The following is a 15,542-nucleotide window of genomic DNA, read 5'->3' on the forward strand; positions in this document are numbered from 1 at the left end:
TTTAAGGAAGTCCTAAACTAAAGGTGAAGGGAAGAAGCTTAAGATCCTTAAGTGATCAGGACCTCTGAAAATGATCGAAAAATATAAGGTGCAGAGATAGAACCCAGGGACATGGGCATATCAGCATGTCGTCTTAGGCTAAGACTCTTAGCCTCCAGACAAACAAGCAATAAGACTGTTAGCCACACAGTTACAGGATCTGGAGACTGTGCCTTAAGAAGGAACAAGTATACTGGGAGTCGAAGGAAGCCCAGAAGAATGAGGAGCACGTGGCAAGGATGACAGCCCCTCTGCGAAAGAGGCATTTTATGATACGTAAAAGAGTCGTCTTCAGTAGCGTCGCCTTTGTGACAAAGGCTTTGTTGTAATTACGATTTGTGATGGTTTCCGATTTCCTCTTATCTTTCTTAAGCATGAAGTAGTGTACGTGATTAATCAGTTTAACTGATTAATCAGACTCTGATACGGCAATGTACCTATCATTCTGCTCCTCTTCATAACCTCTTCCTTTCTGTATAGTTTCTACTACTTCATTCCCAACTGCACTGCGATTACGCTCAAAATTTTATGATTTTGGATCTGGAATGTGTCATGCAGTTGTGCAGTTATGAGTGGTTCTAGGCGAGGGACTCTGTGAGAGAGATAACCGCACAACTTAACTCAAGGTCTCAGATAGGATAGATCTAGAGTAGTGAGCGATAGAGCAGTCCAGTGCGTGGAACGTAGACACGCTGAAGCAACTACCCAAGCTTAGTAGCTGATCTAATTCGCGAACCGCAACCGTTACTGAAATGGCGAAACGGTGAAACGGTTAGATATGATCTTGCTCACTTGAGTTTCCTCAATGTTATTGTCGTCACAGGACAGTTCTGGGGGCCCGGAATGAGCATACAATGGTATCACAGAATATAATCATCATCAATAATGACGGTCAGCGCTTGGTCATCTTGAGGTTGTCAAGGAAACGGACGGACGCTCGAGTCAGACGGAAATCGGTCTTGTTGTCGGGGAAGTCGTCAGAGTCTCCTTGGACACGAAGTAGATAGGCAGTCGGAGAAGAGACCATATCAGAGCGAAGACATAGAGAGTTTCCGTCGGCAGAACGGTCTGCTAGTTGCAGTCGGTAAAGGCCTTGGTCAACGCTGATAACCCTTCCACATTGGAGTCCACCTCGACCAGAAGAAGTGATGTAGGCGAAGTTCTTCACTTCAGGATGGGGGTCACCGGTACGGCGTGGAACAATAGCCCGTTTAGTCCTTGGCCGAGAGGAGGTCGAAGAAGGCTCGTGAATGACTGTGTCGTCTGCTGAAGAGCCGGTGGTTGATGTGAAGGCCTTCGAAGGTAGAGCACTTGAAGCAGTGTCGTTGACGTGAGCGTCGTCCTGAGCACTTGCTAAGGCCTTAGAAGAATCATCTTCAACTTGGGGGCTAACGGTGGCCTCGGCGCTACGAGCCTTGTCAGGAATGGACTCATCAGGAACTCCATGAGACTCTGGGGGCCCAGGCAGGGGCGTTTCAGAGTCGTGGACAGGATCAGAAACCGTCCGCACCACGTTGTCGATGGGCTGGAAAAAGACAGACCGATAACGGTTGGCGCCAGTGATGGGAGTCAGCTTGACTGAGTTGCCACAACGTTGAAGGACTCGGAAAGGACCGGTAGTGGATGAGCTGAGCTTAGTCACACGTCTGGGCAGCTTGAGATAGACAATGTCACCCGTGTTGACAGTAGCAGCTTTATCACCAGCCCGAACTCGTCGTCCTTCACAATCCTTCTCCCAAGTAGAGAGTAGCCATTCACTAACCCGAGCAGAGGGCTCTTGAAATGCTTTCGGGAAAGTGGGGTCGACTGGAGGAGAAAGGGTAGCACACTGTAGATAAGGATAAGTGCGAGCCAGGTCCCAAGGAGAGTTGACCAAACCGGAGTCATCCCAGCGAAACTGAGCATTGGAGCGAGCGGTGGCCTCCAGGACAGTGAGATCACATGGTTGGTCACGAGCTTGGAGGAGGCGAAGCTGCTCATTGAGCTCGGCATGGCGGCGCTCGTAGGCACCTCCACGTTGAGGAGACCGGCTATAAATGAACTGCATTTCGATAGAATAGGAGAGGCATAGACATCGGAACTCAGAGCCCCGGAAGGACTGAGAGTTGTCACACCGAAGGCCTTTAGGAACCCCTGCAAGGGCCAATATCTTCTTGAAGGCCAGCGTAATCTGCTCGAAAGAGGTGCTAGAGACCGCTACAGCGAGCTGGTGGCCCGACAGCAGACAAGTAGCCACAAGACAATAAGGGAGCCGTTGAGAGCCTTCTCTTACTGGGACATCATAGGGGCCGGTGTGGTCGAGACCGATATACTGCCAGACAGCTGTAGGAGCCGCGAAGGTGCCAGCAGGAGCATGGAGAGGGCGCTGGGACTAAGCGGAGAGACAGGAACCACAGTGCGCTTCATGCGGGGCCAGGCATACATGGTGCTTAGGCGCCGCAGAGTTGCATTGATACCTCCATGATGCCATCCGTGACACTTGACAACCAGCAGTCGTTGAAGAAGAGTAGACAGCTTCGGTATGACCAACTGGTTGAAGATAGTACCATCACCCGCTTGACGTGTCGACCGATAGATAAGGCCTTCGTCAGTCTTGAAGTGAAAGGGCGACTTGTGGAAGGCCTTCAAATGGAGGCGTTGTTGATGACGTATAAGCAGACGCAAGGGGTCGGCGACCGTGCTTGTGCTGGAAGCTGGAGTGCCTGGTAGCAGCTCCGTCCTTAAGGCATGCCACGCCTTGACGAGGAGCTTGAAGCGGAACAGTCGCTCAAGAAGATGAAGCGAGTCGTCGTCCACTGTGAAGGCCTCCTGGACCAGGAGTCCTGGTCAGTCTTCTTACTTTCACCAGCGGGACTAGGGGTCGTCGCTGTACTAAGTGACGCCAATGTAACCTTGGGTTTTGAAGACTCCTTCTTGGACCAACGCGTGGGGAGAGCAGTAGGAACATACTCTGGGTCAAGGCGGAAAATCATAGGACTGGCTTGTAGATCACCGTCGTTGCATCGCAGAAGGTCATCATGGAAGGCTCGGATGTGGCAGAAGAGAGCGTCGGAGTCAATGAACAAAGACTTCGGCTGGCACCTTGGGGGAGCATCGGCCAGGTTAGACTTGCCGCTGAGATGCGATACCACCACACGAAGGCCTTCACGACGGGTCTGTGACTGGTGGATAGCGTTCTTCACCTTGAGGCACTCTCCTGATAGTCACAAGGTCGTCTACGCTGTGGGCCGTGGTCGGAGTCACTTGACGTAGCCGAGAGATAGAGATACTGCTGTCAGTGAAGACCAGAAGATGATGGACAGGAGAGTGGTCGTTGGACTCCTGAAGCATAGCCGATGCCCACTCCAGCGATGACGCCAAGGTGTCCAGCTCAAACTTGGGGGCCGTACGACGTCCTTGGAGTTGGTGGAGATACCCTGAACCTGCAATACGCTGGCCGTGGAGGTCGTACAACAGAGCAGCGCCTGCGGTGTCACGGCTGTCTGTGAAGAGACAGACAGAGTTGCAGTGACTTTCACCTGGTCGACGTAGACGTCGGGGGACCCTTAGGTCGAAGGCCTTCAATTGATTCTCCCAGGCGACAAGAGCCTGGGTGTCCTCAGAGCGGAGGTGACCAGTGTGCGGGTCGGCGTTAGACCTGGCTTGGCGGCACAGGAGGCGGAGCTGCATAGAGAGCTCGAGATGCCAACCGAGGGGGTCGTAGAATCCGTTGCCGTAACGCTTGAGAAGCTTGACTGTGGTCACCGTTGAGGCCTTATGACGAAGGTCTGACTTGAGAGACAGAGAGTCACACTTCGGATGCCATCGCACACCTAGACATGGTTGGGGATCACTGGGTATCTGGTCGGGAAGGTTGCTGACCTCCTTCTTGTCATTGGTCTCGAACATGCGATGTGACAACCGCTGAGTGATGCCTCGACGAAGGGCAGTAAGATGGAGAGCATCATCAGAGCCAACGCAGATGTCGTCAGCTAACACGTTATCCCAGCTGCGTTTGGTCTTCTTTTCGGAGAAGTGTTGACCCCTAGACTTGGTGACTTCATCATCTTCGCTGAACATCATCTCGACCTCCGCTCAACATCATCTCGATCTCCGCTCGGGAATCAGCTGCCACAACGTAGTCGTCCATATACCGTCCTCTGGCACCATGATTCAGATAGGCTTGAGCACCTAGTGCTAGCCTCTTCAGGATAGTGCAGTGTAGGACATCATCAGTGTCGGTCTCGGAGGCAGGTTTGCCGTCGCTTTCTGCGAGCATTCGCATGTTACTTTTCTCGACGTCAACGATGACACGGCGTAACTGCTTTGCTGCTTCACTCGGTCTCTGCTGGTATAGTTGATGGGGATGTAGACCGTAGAGCTCTTCAGCTGTTGCTAGACATGGTCCGTCGAGAGCTAGTCTGATAGGGTGTGCCATCGGATCACCGTTCGCGCCATTCAAGCGTGCAGCTGTCCTCTCATTGGCTTCGGCAACCATGATGCTACCGGATAGTTGTAGTATGGCTAGAGAGCCGGCAATACCCATCACTGGACCGCGAAACTTGAAGAACTTGTAGACGATGTCATCAGTGAAGTCGTCGAAGGTGGCCAGGACGAATCCCATTGAGAGCGTGGTGCGCTCTGGGACTCGACAGTTGAGAAACGCAGCCTTCAGGTCGGCCCATATGCAATATTTGTAGAGCCGAGTATAAGCGAGACATTCCCATGTCCCCCGATCGATGGTAAGAGCTGCTTGTTGTGCCCTATTACCAACCCTCCAGTCGAATACCGGCCTCACCGTGGTACACCTGCTGGACTCGCCGTTATTCGGCCCACCCTTGATAACGGGGAAGTGTGGAGTGAAATACACTTGGTCCTTTGGTACTTGTAGACTCTACAATGTAGAGGCTCGATGTATCCGCGAGACAAGTAGTCCTCGAAGGTATCGGAGTAGGAAGACAGGAGACCCTTGCGCCTCAGAGATTTAGCGAGTCTGTGAGCATGGTTCTCAGCAAATTTTCGGTTGCTCGCCGAAGGAGAAAGGCGGTCTCTATCCTCTAGCCAGTTGAAGTCATGTAAAAACCGTGTGCATGCTCGGGTCAGCGACCTACTGGTGTCCATCACTAGTTGGTCAGCATAGGTTCCTCGGAAGCTGCATAGGGGATGGTTGAGAGCCTTTTCTAAAGGTAGAGCCTCCTTGAGGTCAAGCTTGTTACCAACGAGTGACTGGTTTCCCGCAGCAGCATACAAGTCAAAGTTGAAGTCCGAGTCGATGCGACACTCAGAGGATGCAGCCAAGTGATCCTGCGTAGAATCTTCAACATAGAATGCATCAGAGCCTCTGCAACTTCCTGCAAGTCGCCTCTGATTCAGAGGCGACTTGCAGGAAGTTGATGGTGTCGAAGAGGCATATATCCGCGCCAGAGTCAACGTTGTTCACGAGAGCAGCGAGATCTTCTACGCAGCCATGTCCACCCTTTACTGCATTGCAAGGTTCGGCTGTTTTAGATTTAGAGGGCCGCACTTCGTCTACCCGGAGGAGGGTTTGAGCTGGATCCACACCACTATGAACACGAACACCTTGGGCGCTGAAAGACTTTCAGTGAAAGTCATCCCAATATGGAGGGACTTGAGGCCTTCCACCCCCAGGAGCATGTTAGGCAGCAGAGTATCAGGACATAGGATCCGTAGTTTGTGGACATCATGTGGACGTCGAGGTGAGCAAACTGATACTAGTGCCACCTTGCTCGCTGGCATGACTTCGCCTGATACTCCCACAGCTCGGATAGCATGATTTCCATCCGGTTTTAGCCATTGGACAGCTGAGCCGAGAGCTTGGAGGATATCGGGTTTGGCATAGTTATAACCGGCTCCAGAATCCAGAACCGCTTTGATGGTTCTAGAGTTAGAACCACTACCGATGATAAGCTCTGTGCAGACGGGACCTGACCGATCGAACCGAAGGGTGTCCTTCGCGATCTGCTGGATGTGGAAGGTCATGTCTGATGCAGTTTTGGAGCGATTGATAGGAGTAGTTGCTTCAAGAGGTATAACCGTGAGGTCCAGCTTGAAAACTACGTTGGTAACACCCTCAACCATAGAGCGGTGAACCACATTGTTGACCTTTGGAGATGGGCACATGCCAGAACGGTGCTCCTTCGAGCCACACCTTTCACAAGAGATGGTGCCACTCTTCAGTAGCTTGCAGCGCGACGTAGAATGCCGGAAGCTCCCACATCTGCAGCGTTGGTTTTCCTTGTGGGGATGGTCCGCATCGCAGTCAATAGTCCGATGATCGCTGCTGAAGCACCGGAAGCATGTGGCCTTCTTTCGGGATTGTTGGTCGGTAGCGGGACTCCTAGACGGTTGGGTCTTCGAGCTCATCGACGGCTTATCAACTTCTTGCTTAATTGTAGGCGTTGGTGTACTTGAAGTGCCGACATGGAAGGCAGGCCACGGGGGAGGTTGTACAGACTGTTGCTCTTGTCGGGTTTGCGGTACTTGGCGACTATGACCCAGAGAGAGAGCCTTCTCTTTCACTCTTCTGATCACCAGGTGATCATCACCTCCTGAAGGTCTTCGTAGGTAATGGTCTCGATGGTTCTAGAAGCTTCATCAAGAGTAGATTTTACCTTCTCGTACCACCAGTCATTATAGGGCTCGTTCAAATTGGCACGGACAGCTGAGTTGATGTGGAATGCGTGGATTTGAGCACCAGGACAGCCATCGCCTTGTGTGACTTCTCGTAGGGCTTCACGGATGCTATCAAAATAGGAAATATATCAGTGTTGCCCTGCTTTTCACCAAGTATTTTCCGTATGAGAGCTGTAACATAAGCGGCCTTGTTGTGGTACTTGTTCAGATATACGGTAATAGCCCTCCATAGGTCTCTATGATAAGAGTAAGTATTAGTATCTCTGCTGACCGTAGAGCTCTTCAGATACGAGTCCTTGATGTCACCGGAAAGATCTCCCGTAAGAGCACTGGAGTGTAATGCTCTCACAGCTTCTGGGCTATCGATAGTTCTCCATTCTTGTTGGATATGTTTGTTCCACTCTCTCAATAAGGTTGTCAAGGCGACGCGTGGATCTTCGCCGCCCATGAATGCTTTATAGCCTTTCCTCCTCCAGCTGTCGCCCAAATCGTTAGCGCCCTTCTTGATGGCTCGCAATTCCACTTCGGTGATCTTGTCATTCGATGCCTCCCTCGATACTAGGACTTCGCTCGGATATATCCGACGAGTATCACCCCTTGAATGAGATAGAGGGTATTGAGACCCAGAGTGGATGAACGCGTGACCATCAGAGCTGCGACCAGCTTGATAGGATAGATGCCCTGCTTGGAGAGGAGATTGACCTTGTCGTGAACCTTGTTGACCGAGATGGCGAGAGACAGAATCTTGGTAGGGGGATGCGGGACCAGTGTTAGACGGCACCTGAACTTGTTCAGGCGGTCGTTGACTAGCATGAGCGAACCCTTGTCCGTGATCGAAAGATGGATGATCAGTGTAGGACATATGATAGAATCCTTCCCGAGGCGAACGACCGGTCAACTGATAGCGAACAGGGACACATCTTGTTCCAGGATGTACAACACCTTGAAGAGGGAGATGATCTTCATCACCATAGGCATGTGCATACTGTTGGCGTGAATGAACGGAGTATGAGGGCATGAGGCCTTCGTGCGGTGGAGGTAGGCGACGGTGATGATGGTATATAGAACCTTGTTGTTGAGAAAGTAGGTGACCGGTATGAGAGAAGATAGAGCGTTCTTGTTGAAGAGGTAGATGTTCAGTATGTGAGAATGTAGAACCTTCTTCTTGAGGCTCTAGATGACCAGTATGTGAGAATGTAGAACTCTCTTCGTGGAGAGGTAGATGACCTTCGCAGGAATGTATAGGCCTTTCATGTTGCGAATGTAGCTGTACATTGTGTAAAGGTGTGGGCTGTTCTCGTCGAGGAGAGCGATGTCCGTATGATCTGAGTTCTCGTGGAAGCCTCGAGGGTGGCGGAATCGGCAGTTGGCCAGCAAGCCTGCGAGACGCACGCCGGTCTTCACCAGGTGGCAGGGCTTCTAGCTCGGCACCGTTGTTCCTCTGTTGAGTTCTCGGATGATTGTCCTGTTCCTCGGAAGGCATAGTTGAACTCAAACCCTTGAAATTGGGAAAGTCTGTCTTAATTCAATCAATAGTGGCCGACTAGCAGCCGTTTCATGGCGTGCGCTATATAGATAGGCATACTCGGCACATCGTATCATCCTGGGCCGGTATGCGGATCCTGATCCACGCGTAATCCTGAGAAAAAAATCACGTCATCAAGATCAATGTGATGATTTTATGACATGAACCTGATTTTTTTGCTCAGATCAACAAAATTGGGATCATGGGACAGGATCATAGATCATTCTTGTGATCCGTAGATCACATCACCCATGATCCTGTCAGTTTTGGATCGGGATCGTAGATCATGGATCAGTGACCTAAAATTGATAGATCACGACTCACGATTCATCAGTGATCCGATCACGGTCGATCACTCGCACGAATCAGTATTGATGAGATGAGCGCGATCAAGAATCACCGCGGAGCGATGCTGCTTCGCTCCTTTTGTTGCGCATATTCGAAAGACAGAATTTAGTAAGTAAAAACCCTTGGTACGGGAGTGTGGGAAGGGGAAGAGCACACAACCCTTACGCTATTGGCAGCTTGGGAGTTGGTGCTCTTCCATGTCTAACGATGGCTTAGAGGATGTTGAGCAGCTAAGATGCTAACCATCGAGCCGATGGTGCGTCACCATCGTCAGACATCTCCCGACCTAGGGAAAGAAAGAAAAAAATGATTCATGACCGCACCTCGGTGCGCCCATTCGCGCGAGGAATCGCGATGAATGTTGATGCCTATGAGGGTGTTGCGATCGATTCACCACAGCGCACGCAATATGATATCGATTAACCGGGAACACAATGCAGTGCACGCGTGCACTCCCTCCCTTCCTGTTTTTACTATCGCTACGTTTCACTGCGCTCTCAATTGCATTGTAGATAGGTTGCCAAATGTCTAGATAAAAATATACTATTGAGTTTTTTGCTTAATCTGTAGAAATGACTAGGTTTCTTACACGGCCATCGTGTCTATTTGAATTGCTTAGAGTTTGATATATTCCTCCATCCGCCTTCCTCCATCTAAGCCTTAGATGGACGGAGACTGCCTGCGAATATATGAATCTCCTCAGTATGCATTTACAAGTGAATCTTCGTACCACGAAGTGTGTAGTAGCATTTTGAAGGGATCAGGATCACGGATCACGAGTAGTGTAACGTAGCAAAAAAGCCCCGTTACGGGATCACGGCATTTTAACACGCAAAGTACCACTGATCCGTAAACTGATCCTTTTGATGGATCAGAAGCTTGATCCAATATTTGATCCGGATCAGAGGGTGATCCTTCGGGACCGAATGGATCACGGATCAACGAAATTTCTCAACCCGTCTGAGAATTTCTCAACCCCTTGATCTTTGGATCACGGATCAAGTTTTTTCTCAAGAATCATAGATCAGGATCAAAAATGAGGTTCACGCGAGATCCAGATCACAGATCACGGATCAGTATCAAAGTTCAGGGATCGAGATTAACGGTCAAGGATCAGGATCAAAGATCACGGATCGAGATCAAGAATCGCAGATCTGACTCACGCATCTCGGATCACGAAAGATCAGTCAAGTCAATAACCCTGATCATTACGGCACGACATCTCACAATACGCAGGAATCCTGCGGCAGGATTATCACCAAAAATTACACCACACATTAGTAAAACTTGGATCGTTTTGGCTGTGGTCAAGATAGTCAACCGTTTAACAGAATCAAATGAGAAACAACACATACTTCGACATTCCGTCCTAGGGGTCATCTGGAAAGCAGATTCCGTGAAATTCATGGAGCCACTAAAGTTGCTCCTTAACTGTGCCTTAAATCTAGGAATGCCTCGACAAGCTTCTTAATAGTGTGCTATAAACTGAATGAACGCTATATGATGTATTACGTCGAGGCTTGCTGGAGTCGAACGGAAGACCCATTTTTCTCACTGACCAAGGCATACATCATAGTGGTGGCCATTCAAGCCCTTCAATACCATAAATCCCAAGACTGCTGCTCCTTGACTGATACAACACAAGATGATCTTCTCGGGTGAGAGAAGTACAGCGTAGAGCGGCAAACTGATCGTACCAATTGTAAGGTGAGAGGACTATTATGTGCTCGTATAACATGCACGAGCAAAGATACGTCAGTATGGAACGGTCTACTGTACGAACGAAAGATGTAGGGTGGTCATGATATCAGGACATCTCAATCAAAGCGTCCAAAAGTCAAACAGAAAGTCATGACAGGCTTCTCGCAGAAGGCAAGAGATCTAAAGTGAGATCATCTACTCTTCCAATATCCACCAGTGAAGAAATTCTCGGAGATACTCTGCGCTCCACTGGGCTCATACAAGAACATCATATGACCCGCGTCAAGCACCTGAATGAACCATTGATGATCTCTGGGTCTCGAGGGACCTCAGAGACAACCCACGAGGCTGTACTTTGATGAATGCGAGCTTCGCTCCATTTGTATACTGTGAGGCCCACATCTTGCCGAAATTCCTACCATCAACCTACGAGAGCCATAATGGGGTAACATCGTTGTGGAAGATACTAACCTTGATATCCTTAGCAGGGGATTCCTTGAGCAACTTCCCGTAGTCTTTAACTCCTTTCAATTTCGAAACCCCTTCGAACGCACCGACAGCATTGGTCATAAAATCTTGGTCACCGTTCACGACAAGTACCTTGATGCGAATTTGTTATAGTTATATCATTCGCCGCCTGACTGAAGAGGTGCTCTTTGTTCAGCTTCATTCAGTACTTCTTAGGTGATAGTACAGAGAACGGTACGCCATGCGGATAACTCTACGAAAGGCTTTTCGACAGCTCACTTTCAATCCTGCATCGAGGAGACTTGTGACCTGATATGTTGTATCATAGGCAACGAATCTAACGAATTGGTCGTGGACCTAATATCAGTATCCTTCACATAGGATACCATGGAGTTAGAGTACTTACCTGATGATTATAGGGCATCCACTCTTTTGAAACGCCCAAGGCTTGCTGCACAGACTTCAGGTTCAAGAGGTCGGGCACCTTTGAGCAATACGCGGTTCATTAGGGATGAACTCCAGAGTGATAAAGGAGGCATCGACTTCAGATAAAACCATGATATCAGCAATAAAAGGCCGTAGAGAGGTTGTCACACGTTATACGGTGAAGCCTACTAGCTTACGTTCCCAGGGTGAAGTCTGTAGGAAGTGTTCTCCCCTCCAGGTGGCACGCGGATGTCGTAACTAAGTGAATTAGGAAAGCGACCTTCAAAGATAGAAAGGATCCTTTGAATGCAGACTCTGCATTGCAGAGAGTCACTACTACTCCAATGATAATATTGAAAACACCATTAAGTTATAGATTGTGTGAGAGTAAACAACCATTACGCCGTAACCCAGCGTTCAAAATGGATCACTTGGATGTCGACCCACTTACGCGCTTGTTCCTGCTGAAATAAGCCGCTGCGCGGTGTTGTTTTCACAGGTGTTCAGAGCTTGCTTGCAATAAACTAATATTACAGGGAATGCACATCATTTCGTTAGGGGAATATCTCCGTAGATGGCCCACGTTTAAATGTCGGGAGCTAACCTCGGACGTGAAATTCATTATTTGAGCTCACCTGAGATCGGAGTCCCTCCGGGGCCATTACGATTGCACTCAGCTAGTCGATCTTTACATTGAACCAGCCCTGCTTTCATCTGGTCGATGCTGAGAGAAAGTGCAACTCCACCACTAAATCAGTGAGAAAACGACTCAACTCTGCCGAGGGTAGCAGTTTGTGGTCCTGTGCCATCTGTAAGCATCCTTGATATCTGGGATGGTCCTCATCACACATGCCACATGTCACAACAACCTTACGTAGCTAGAGGCGCTACAATTCCAGAAAGCATCATCACTCCAACCAGATTGACCTTGAAGCCGACAGACTTGACCAGCCGTGCCCCCAACGTTGCCATCATCTGGGCTGAGGGGAGGGGAGGGGGGTTTATACACTTATTGCCGGTGATGTGATCGCCTCGGAGTTTACCCGACGACGAGAAGCCGACTAGATGCACGCCATTGTTTAGGTCTTTATGTTCTTCGAAGAACTTTTTGACGAAGTCCACCCTAAAAGAAATCCGACTGGATCATCATTGCTGTTGTTGCGTGAACTCACAGGTCTAATATTAGATTCTCCCATCCGGCACCGATAGGTCCTTGACTGAAACCTGTAGGTATCGGTGCATCGACCCAGATACCGTTAGCTTGTCTCGTCCATGAGAACCTAGGGCACCGGAAGCGTCTACGGGCTACTGAACGTGCATAACTCAACTCGTTTTCGATGAGGGAATCCTCATCCATGCGACATGGTCCGTTAGCTGTCAACATAATTCCAAGGCTGCTGGCACCGGGACCACCAGAGATGTATAAGAAGGTCTGTGCTGTTTTAGGATTGCCATCGGCCTGCATGATAGTGTAGAAGTACCTGGTACAGATATAGCAGCAGCACACCTGTAATGATCTGCAACGGATCCAGACTCACCAACCTATGCAAGGGGCTTGTTTGCACGTATCCATACTCCTGGTTTCCACTGCCCTTGGGGCATAATGTTTTACCTTTCTTCGATAGCTCAGACCGAAAGCTTGAGGCAGCTACGAGAGCGATAATAAATGAGAGGAATAAGACCATTTTATCTGGGGTGTAGCTTTGTTGCAGGAGAAGTTACGCTACGATGCACGCGTGAGCCTTGGTGGACCTCTATAGGCCAATACCTTGTACCAAAATCGATATCTCACTGCTATAACTAGATAAGCCAACTCGACTCCAGATTCTTGTAGTATACCAGCTAACTCAGTGATATGGTAGTGGCACTAGCCAGTTGTAGGGTATTTAGTTACTGTCGATCGATACCACAAATATAAGACGGATGTAACGTCCTCTTAATCAAGACATTCACCCACGGTCAGAAACCCGACACTTTCATCTGCGCTTGATGATGAGTTTGTCAACAGAAGATGTTTTCAACTTGCTACCAAAGTTTTATCACACCCTGATGTTACCAAAGGAAAAGATCTCAGAAGTCTCCCTCATTCCGGCGCCCTTCTGCTCTACTAATACCGATCAACTCGCGTACTTCACGTAAAAAGCTACCAATGAACAAGATTCCGCACACACTTGTGCGACATGAACTTGTAACAAACCCTACACGGATAGATTAACTGTAAAGAAATGAAGAAAGAAAGACAGACATGAATCCTGTCATAGAATCGCCGTTGGAGGCGGCTGCTCAGATCGTCGTAGTGGTACGTCCACGCGCGGCAGTGTCCCCCCAGTCACTCTTTTTCAAATAACCGCGAGCACCAGAGTCTCGCGGCCAGAGTATTCTATATCATAGAATACGGCTTATAGAATCTATAAGCGGGTCTTGACTAAGATTGGGAAGTTTCCCTCAAATCCGGGCCAGTTTTTCAAAGACGTGAAGATGCGTTTCGGAGCTTTAGATTCTTCTTGTTCTGAAAGATCTACAATTCGTGCGGTCTGCTCACGGCGTGAGCCTCACGCGTGCGGACTTCGTGAATTATGAACGCTGCACTCGTGCGCAGACCGTGCAAGCGCAGAGTATCACAATGGAACTCGGAGAATCGGGAACCATTTCCGATTATCTACACATTTTCCCCGTCGTGTTTACAATAAGTAGCGATAGAGTACGAGCGATACAGCGATATAAGTACAATAGAGTAGCGAGATATACCTTAGTTTTTTAATTCCGCACGGAGCTCGCAGAAAATTTTAATTAGTTTTGCGCCTTCAAAAGAAGTTTTTTCAATCCTTATAAAATACTCTGCTCGCGGCTATCTCCGACAACAACCTCGTCGGTGCAAGCTTTAGCGAAGCCATCACCTTGGCAAAAGTTCTCAACAGGGCCGTAGCACCTTCCGGCGCTGCGTCCGCCATGAGAGTGGTATCATCGGCATTCAAGTACACCGGAGAAAACGTCGACCGTCCTCGCTGTCTAATATGTGAACGGTTCACATATTGGACAGCGAGGTGGGCACCCGGCGATTTTCCAGTCGCCCGGCCCGGCCCGGCCCGGCAGCCTTTGAACCCGCCTCCCCGGCCCCGGTGACCCGGCAGTCTTTTCTTACCCATGTTCCGGGTTTAGCGGGCCCGCCGGTTTGGCCGGGTAACCCGGCCCGGATTGCCAGGCAGGAAGGCTTTCGGACATGATCGACGATGAGAACTTCTTATCAAGAGGAACCAATATCAGGGCTGCATGGATCAAACAATATTCCAATGTGCCAAGTCATGCGATTTAAACGCGAAGTGCGCGTTAATTTCCAGGGAACGCGGCGATTCGTGGAAATTAACGCGAAATTCCGCGCTACGCACAATTAAGAGCACTATTAATGGCTTGAAATATCTGCGCTGCCGGGTTTCCGGGTGACCCGCAGACAGTTGCGGGTCATTTTTCGCCCGCTCACCCGCATGAACCCGGCAAAATCGGCGGGGAAGCCGGGTTTGTGACTTTGACTCGGCCCGGCTGGTTCCGGGGCCGGGCCGGGGCGAATCGGGTCGCCGGGGCCGGGCAAGGGTGTCCATGTCAGGGTTGGGTTCACAGTGAACCCAACCTTCAGTCTTCCGATCCTCTACAGAAGGCCCCGCATACAAGCCCAGAACATCAGCGCCCGTTACCAAACAAACCAGTACACAATCTCCTTCCTTTAGCTTGGCAGGGTCCACAGTGCCCTCAACCGCCGGAGTGGCTCGGGTACGGTCCACTTCCTCACGCCTAACCTCCAGGTAACAAGGAAAGACGGCGATAGTTTCACAGGAAGTCGCCCCCAGAGGTCGGAGTCGAGTTGAAAACCCCGCCATGCGGCCCAAGTAGACAAAAGGATCGCTGTTGACGTTCACCGTCTGAACCTTCACCACATGATTCTCGACGTCCAGTGCACCTGGTCGACGCTATACCACCAATGTTCCGTCCTCCAGATCCGTGATATTCTTCTCATGTCCTCTTCCGGATGTCAGTGACATCCGGAAGAGGACATGAGAGTGACATCATGTCACTCTTCGTGCTGAATCCTGCAAGCGAGTCTCCAGCACCGTGAGTCGTTCACGATCCAAAAGGCGAACTATTTCCTTGATGTGGACGGGGTCCGTCGTCGATGGGTCTACCTCGACCGTGGCGCCGTCCATCTCCGTCCCGAACTCCTTGGCCTGGGTCATGGAACCCAATAGTGCTGCGGAGGGGGTTAGTATTCGACTCTCCAGGGCACTCGCACCAGAAGCACGAACAGCGGAATTAAGCGTCACTTGAGCATACCAGAGAGCCTCGTCCCAAGGGCCTTGGGCCAAGGCAGGTGCATCACCGATACGATCTGATTGATCCTCAGAGGATGATC

General features: G+C 50.0%; 5 protein-coding genes across 5 annotated transcripts; all 5 read right to left on the reverse strand.

Annotated features, from left to right (window-relative positions):
* Window positions 1-931: 931 nt before the first annotated feature.
* Pmar_PMAR024891 (hypothetical protein) lies at window positions 932-4,642 on the reverse strand (the record flags this gene model as incomplete). The annotated part of the gene is made up of 5 exons (XM_002773566.1): window positions 932-2,410; window positions 2,566-2,741; window positions 2,879-3,235; window positions 3,309-4,085; window positions 4,108-4,642. 5 exons carry the CDS (start codon window positions 4,640-4,642, stop codon window positions 932-934), a joined length of 3,324 nt encoding a protein of 1,107 aa, XP_002773612.1.
* Window positions 4,643-5,547: 905 nt separating this feature from the next.
* On the reverse strand, window positions 5,548-6,117 carry Pmar_PMAR024892 (hypothetical protein; the record flags this gene model as incomplete). Its single annotated transcript, XM_002773567.1, has 1 exon — window positions 5,548-6,117. The coding sequence occupies one exon, from the start codon at window positions 6,115-6,117 to the stop codon at window positions 5,548-5,550; it is 570 nt and encodes a 189-aa protein (XP_002773613.1).
* A 1,113-nt stretch (window positions 6,118-7,230) lies between these two features.
* Window positions 7,231-7,485, reverse strand: Pmar_PMAR024893 (hypothetical protein; the record flags this gene model as incomplete). Its single annotated transcript, XM_002773568.1, has 1 exon — window positions 7,231-7,485. The coding sequence occupies one exon, from the start codon at window positions 7,483-7,485 to the stop codon at window positions 7,231-7,233; it is 255 nt and encodes an 84-aa protein (XP_002773614.1).
* A 360-nt stretch (window positions 7,486-7,845) lies between these two features.
* On the reverse strand, window positions 7,846-8,155 carry Pmar_PMAR024894 (hypothetical protein; the record flags this gene model as incomplete). Its single annotated transcript, XM_002773569.1, has 2 exons — window positions 7,846-8,051; window positions 8,077-8,155. 2 exons carry the CDS (start codon window positions 8,153-8,155, stop codon window positions 7,846-7,848), a joined length of 285 nt encoding a protein of 94 aa, XP_002773615.1.
* A 2,282-nt stretch (window positions 8,156-10,437) lies between these two features.
* Pmar_PMAR024895 (Carboxypeptidase Y precursor, putative) lies at window positions 10,438-12,713 on the reverse strand (the record flags this gene model as incomplete). Its single annotated transcript, XM_002773570.1, has 11 exons — window positions 10,438-10,536; window positions 10,601-10,672; window positions 10,718-10,846; window positions 10,994-11,071; window positions 11,121-11,198; window positions 11,338-11,398; window positions 11,592-11,664; window positions 11,776-11,864; window positions 12,015-12,263; window positions 12,313-12,621; window positions 12,679-12,713. 11 exons carry the CDS (start codon window positions 12,711-12,713, stop codon window positions 10,438-10,440), a joined length of 1,272 nt encoding a protein of 423 aa, XP_002773616.1.
* Window positions 12,714-15,542: the final 2,829 nt, after the last annotated feature.

This window comes from Perkinsus marinus (genome assembly GCF_000006405.1).
Source record: "Perkinsus marinus ATCC 50983 genomic scaffold scf_1104296958752, whole genome shotgun sequence".
In the NCBI taxonomy this organism is placed as follows: domain Eukaryota; phylum Perkinsozoa; order Perkinsida; family Perkinsidae; genus Perkinsus; species Perkinsus marinus.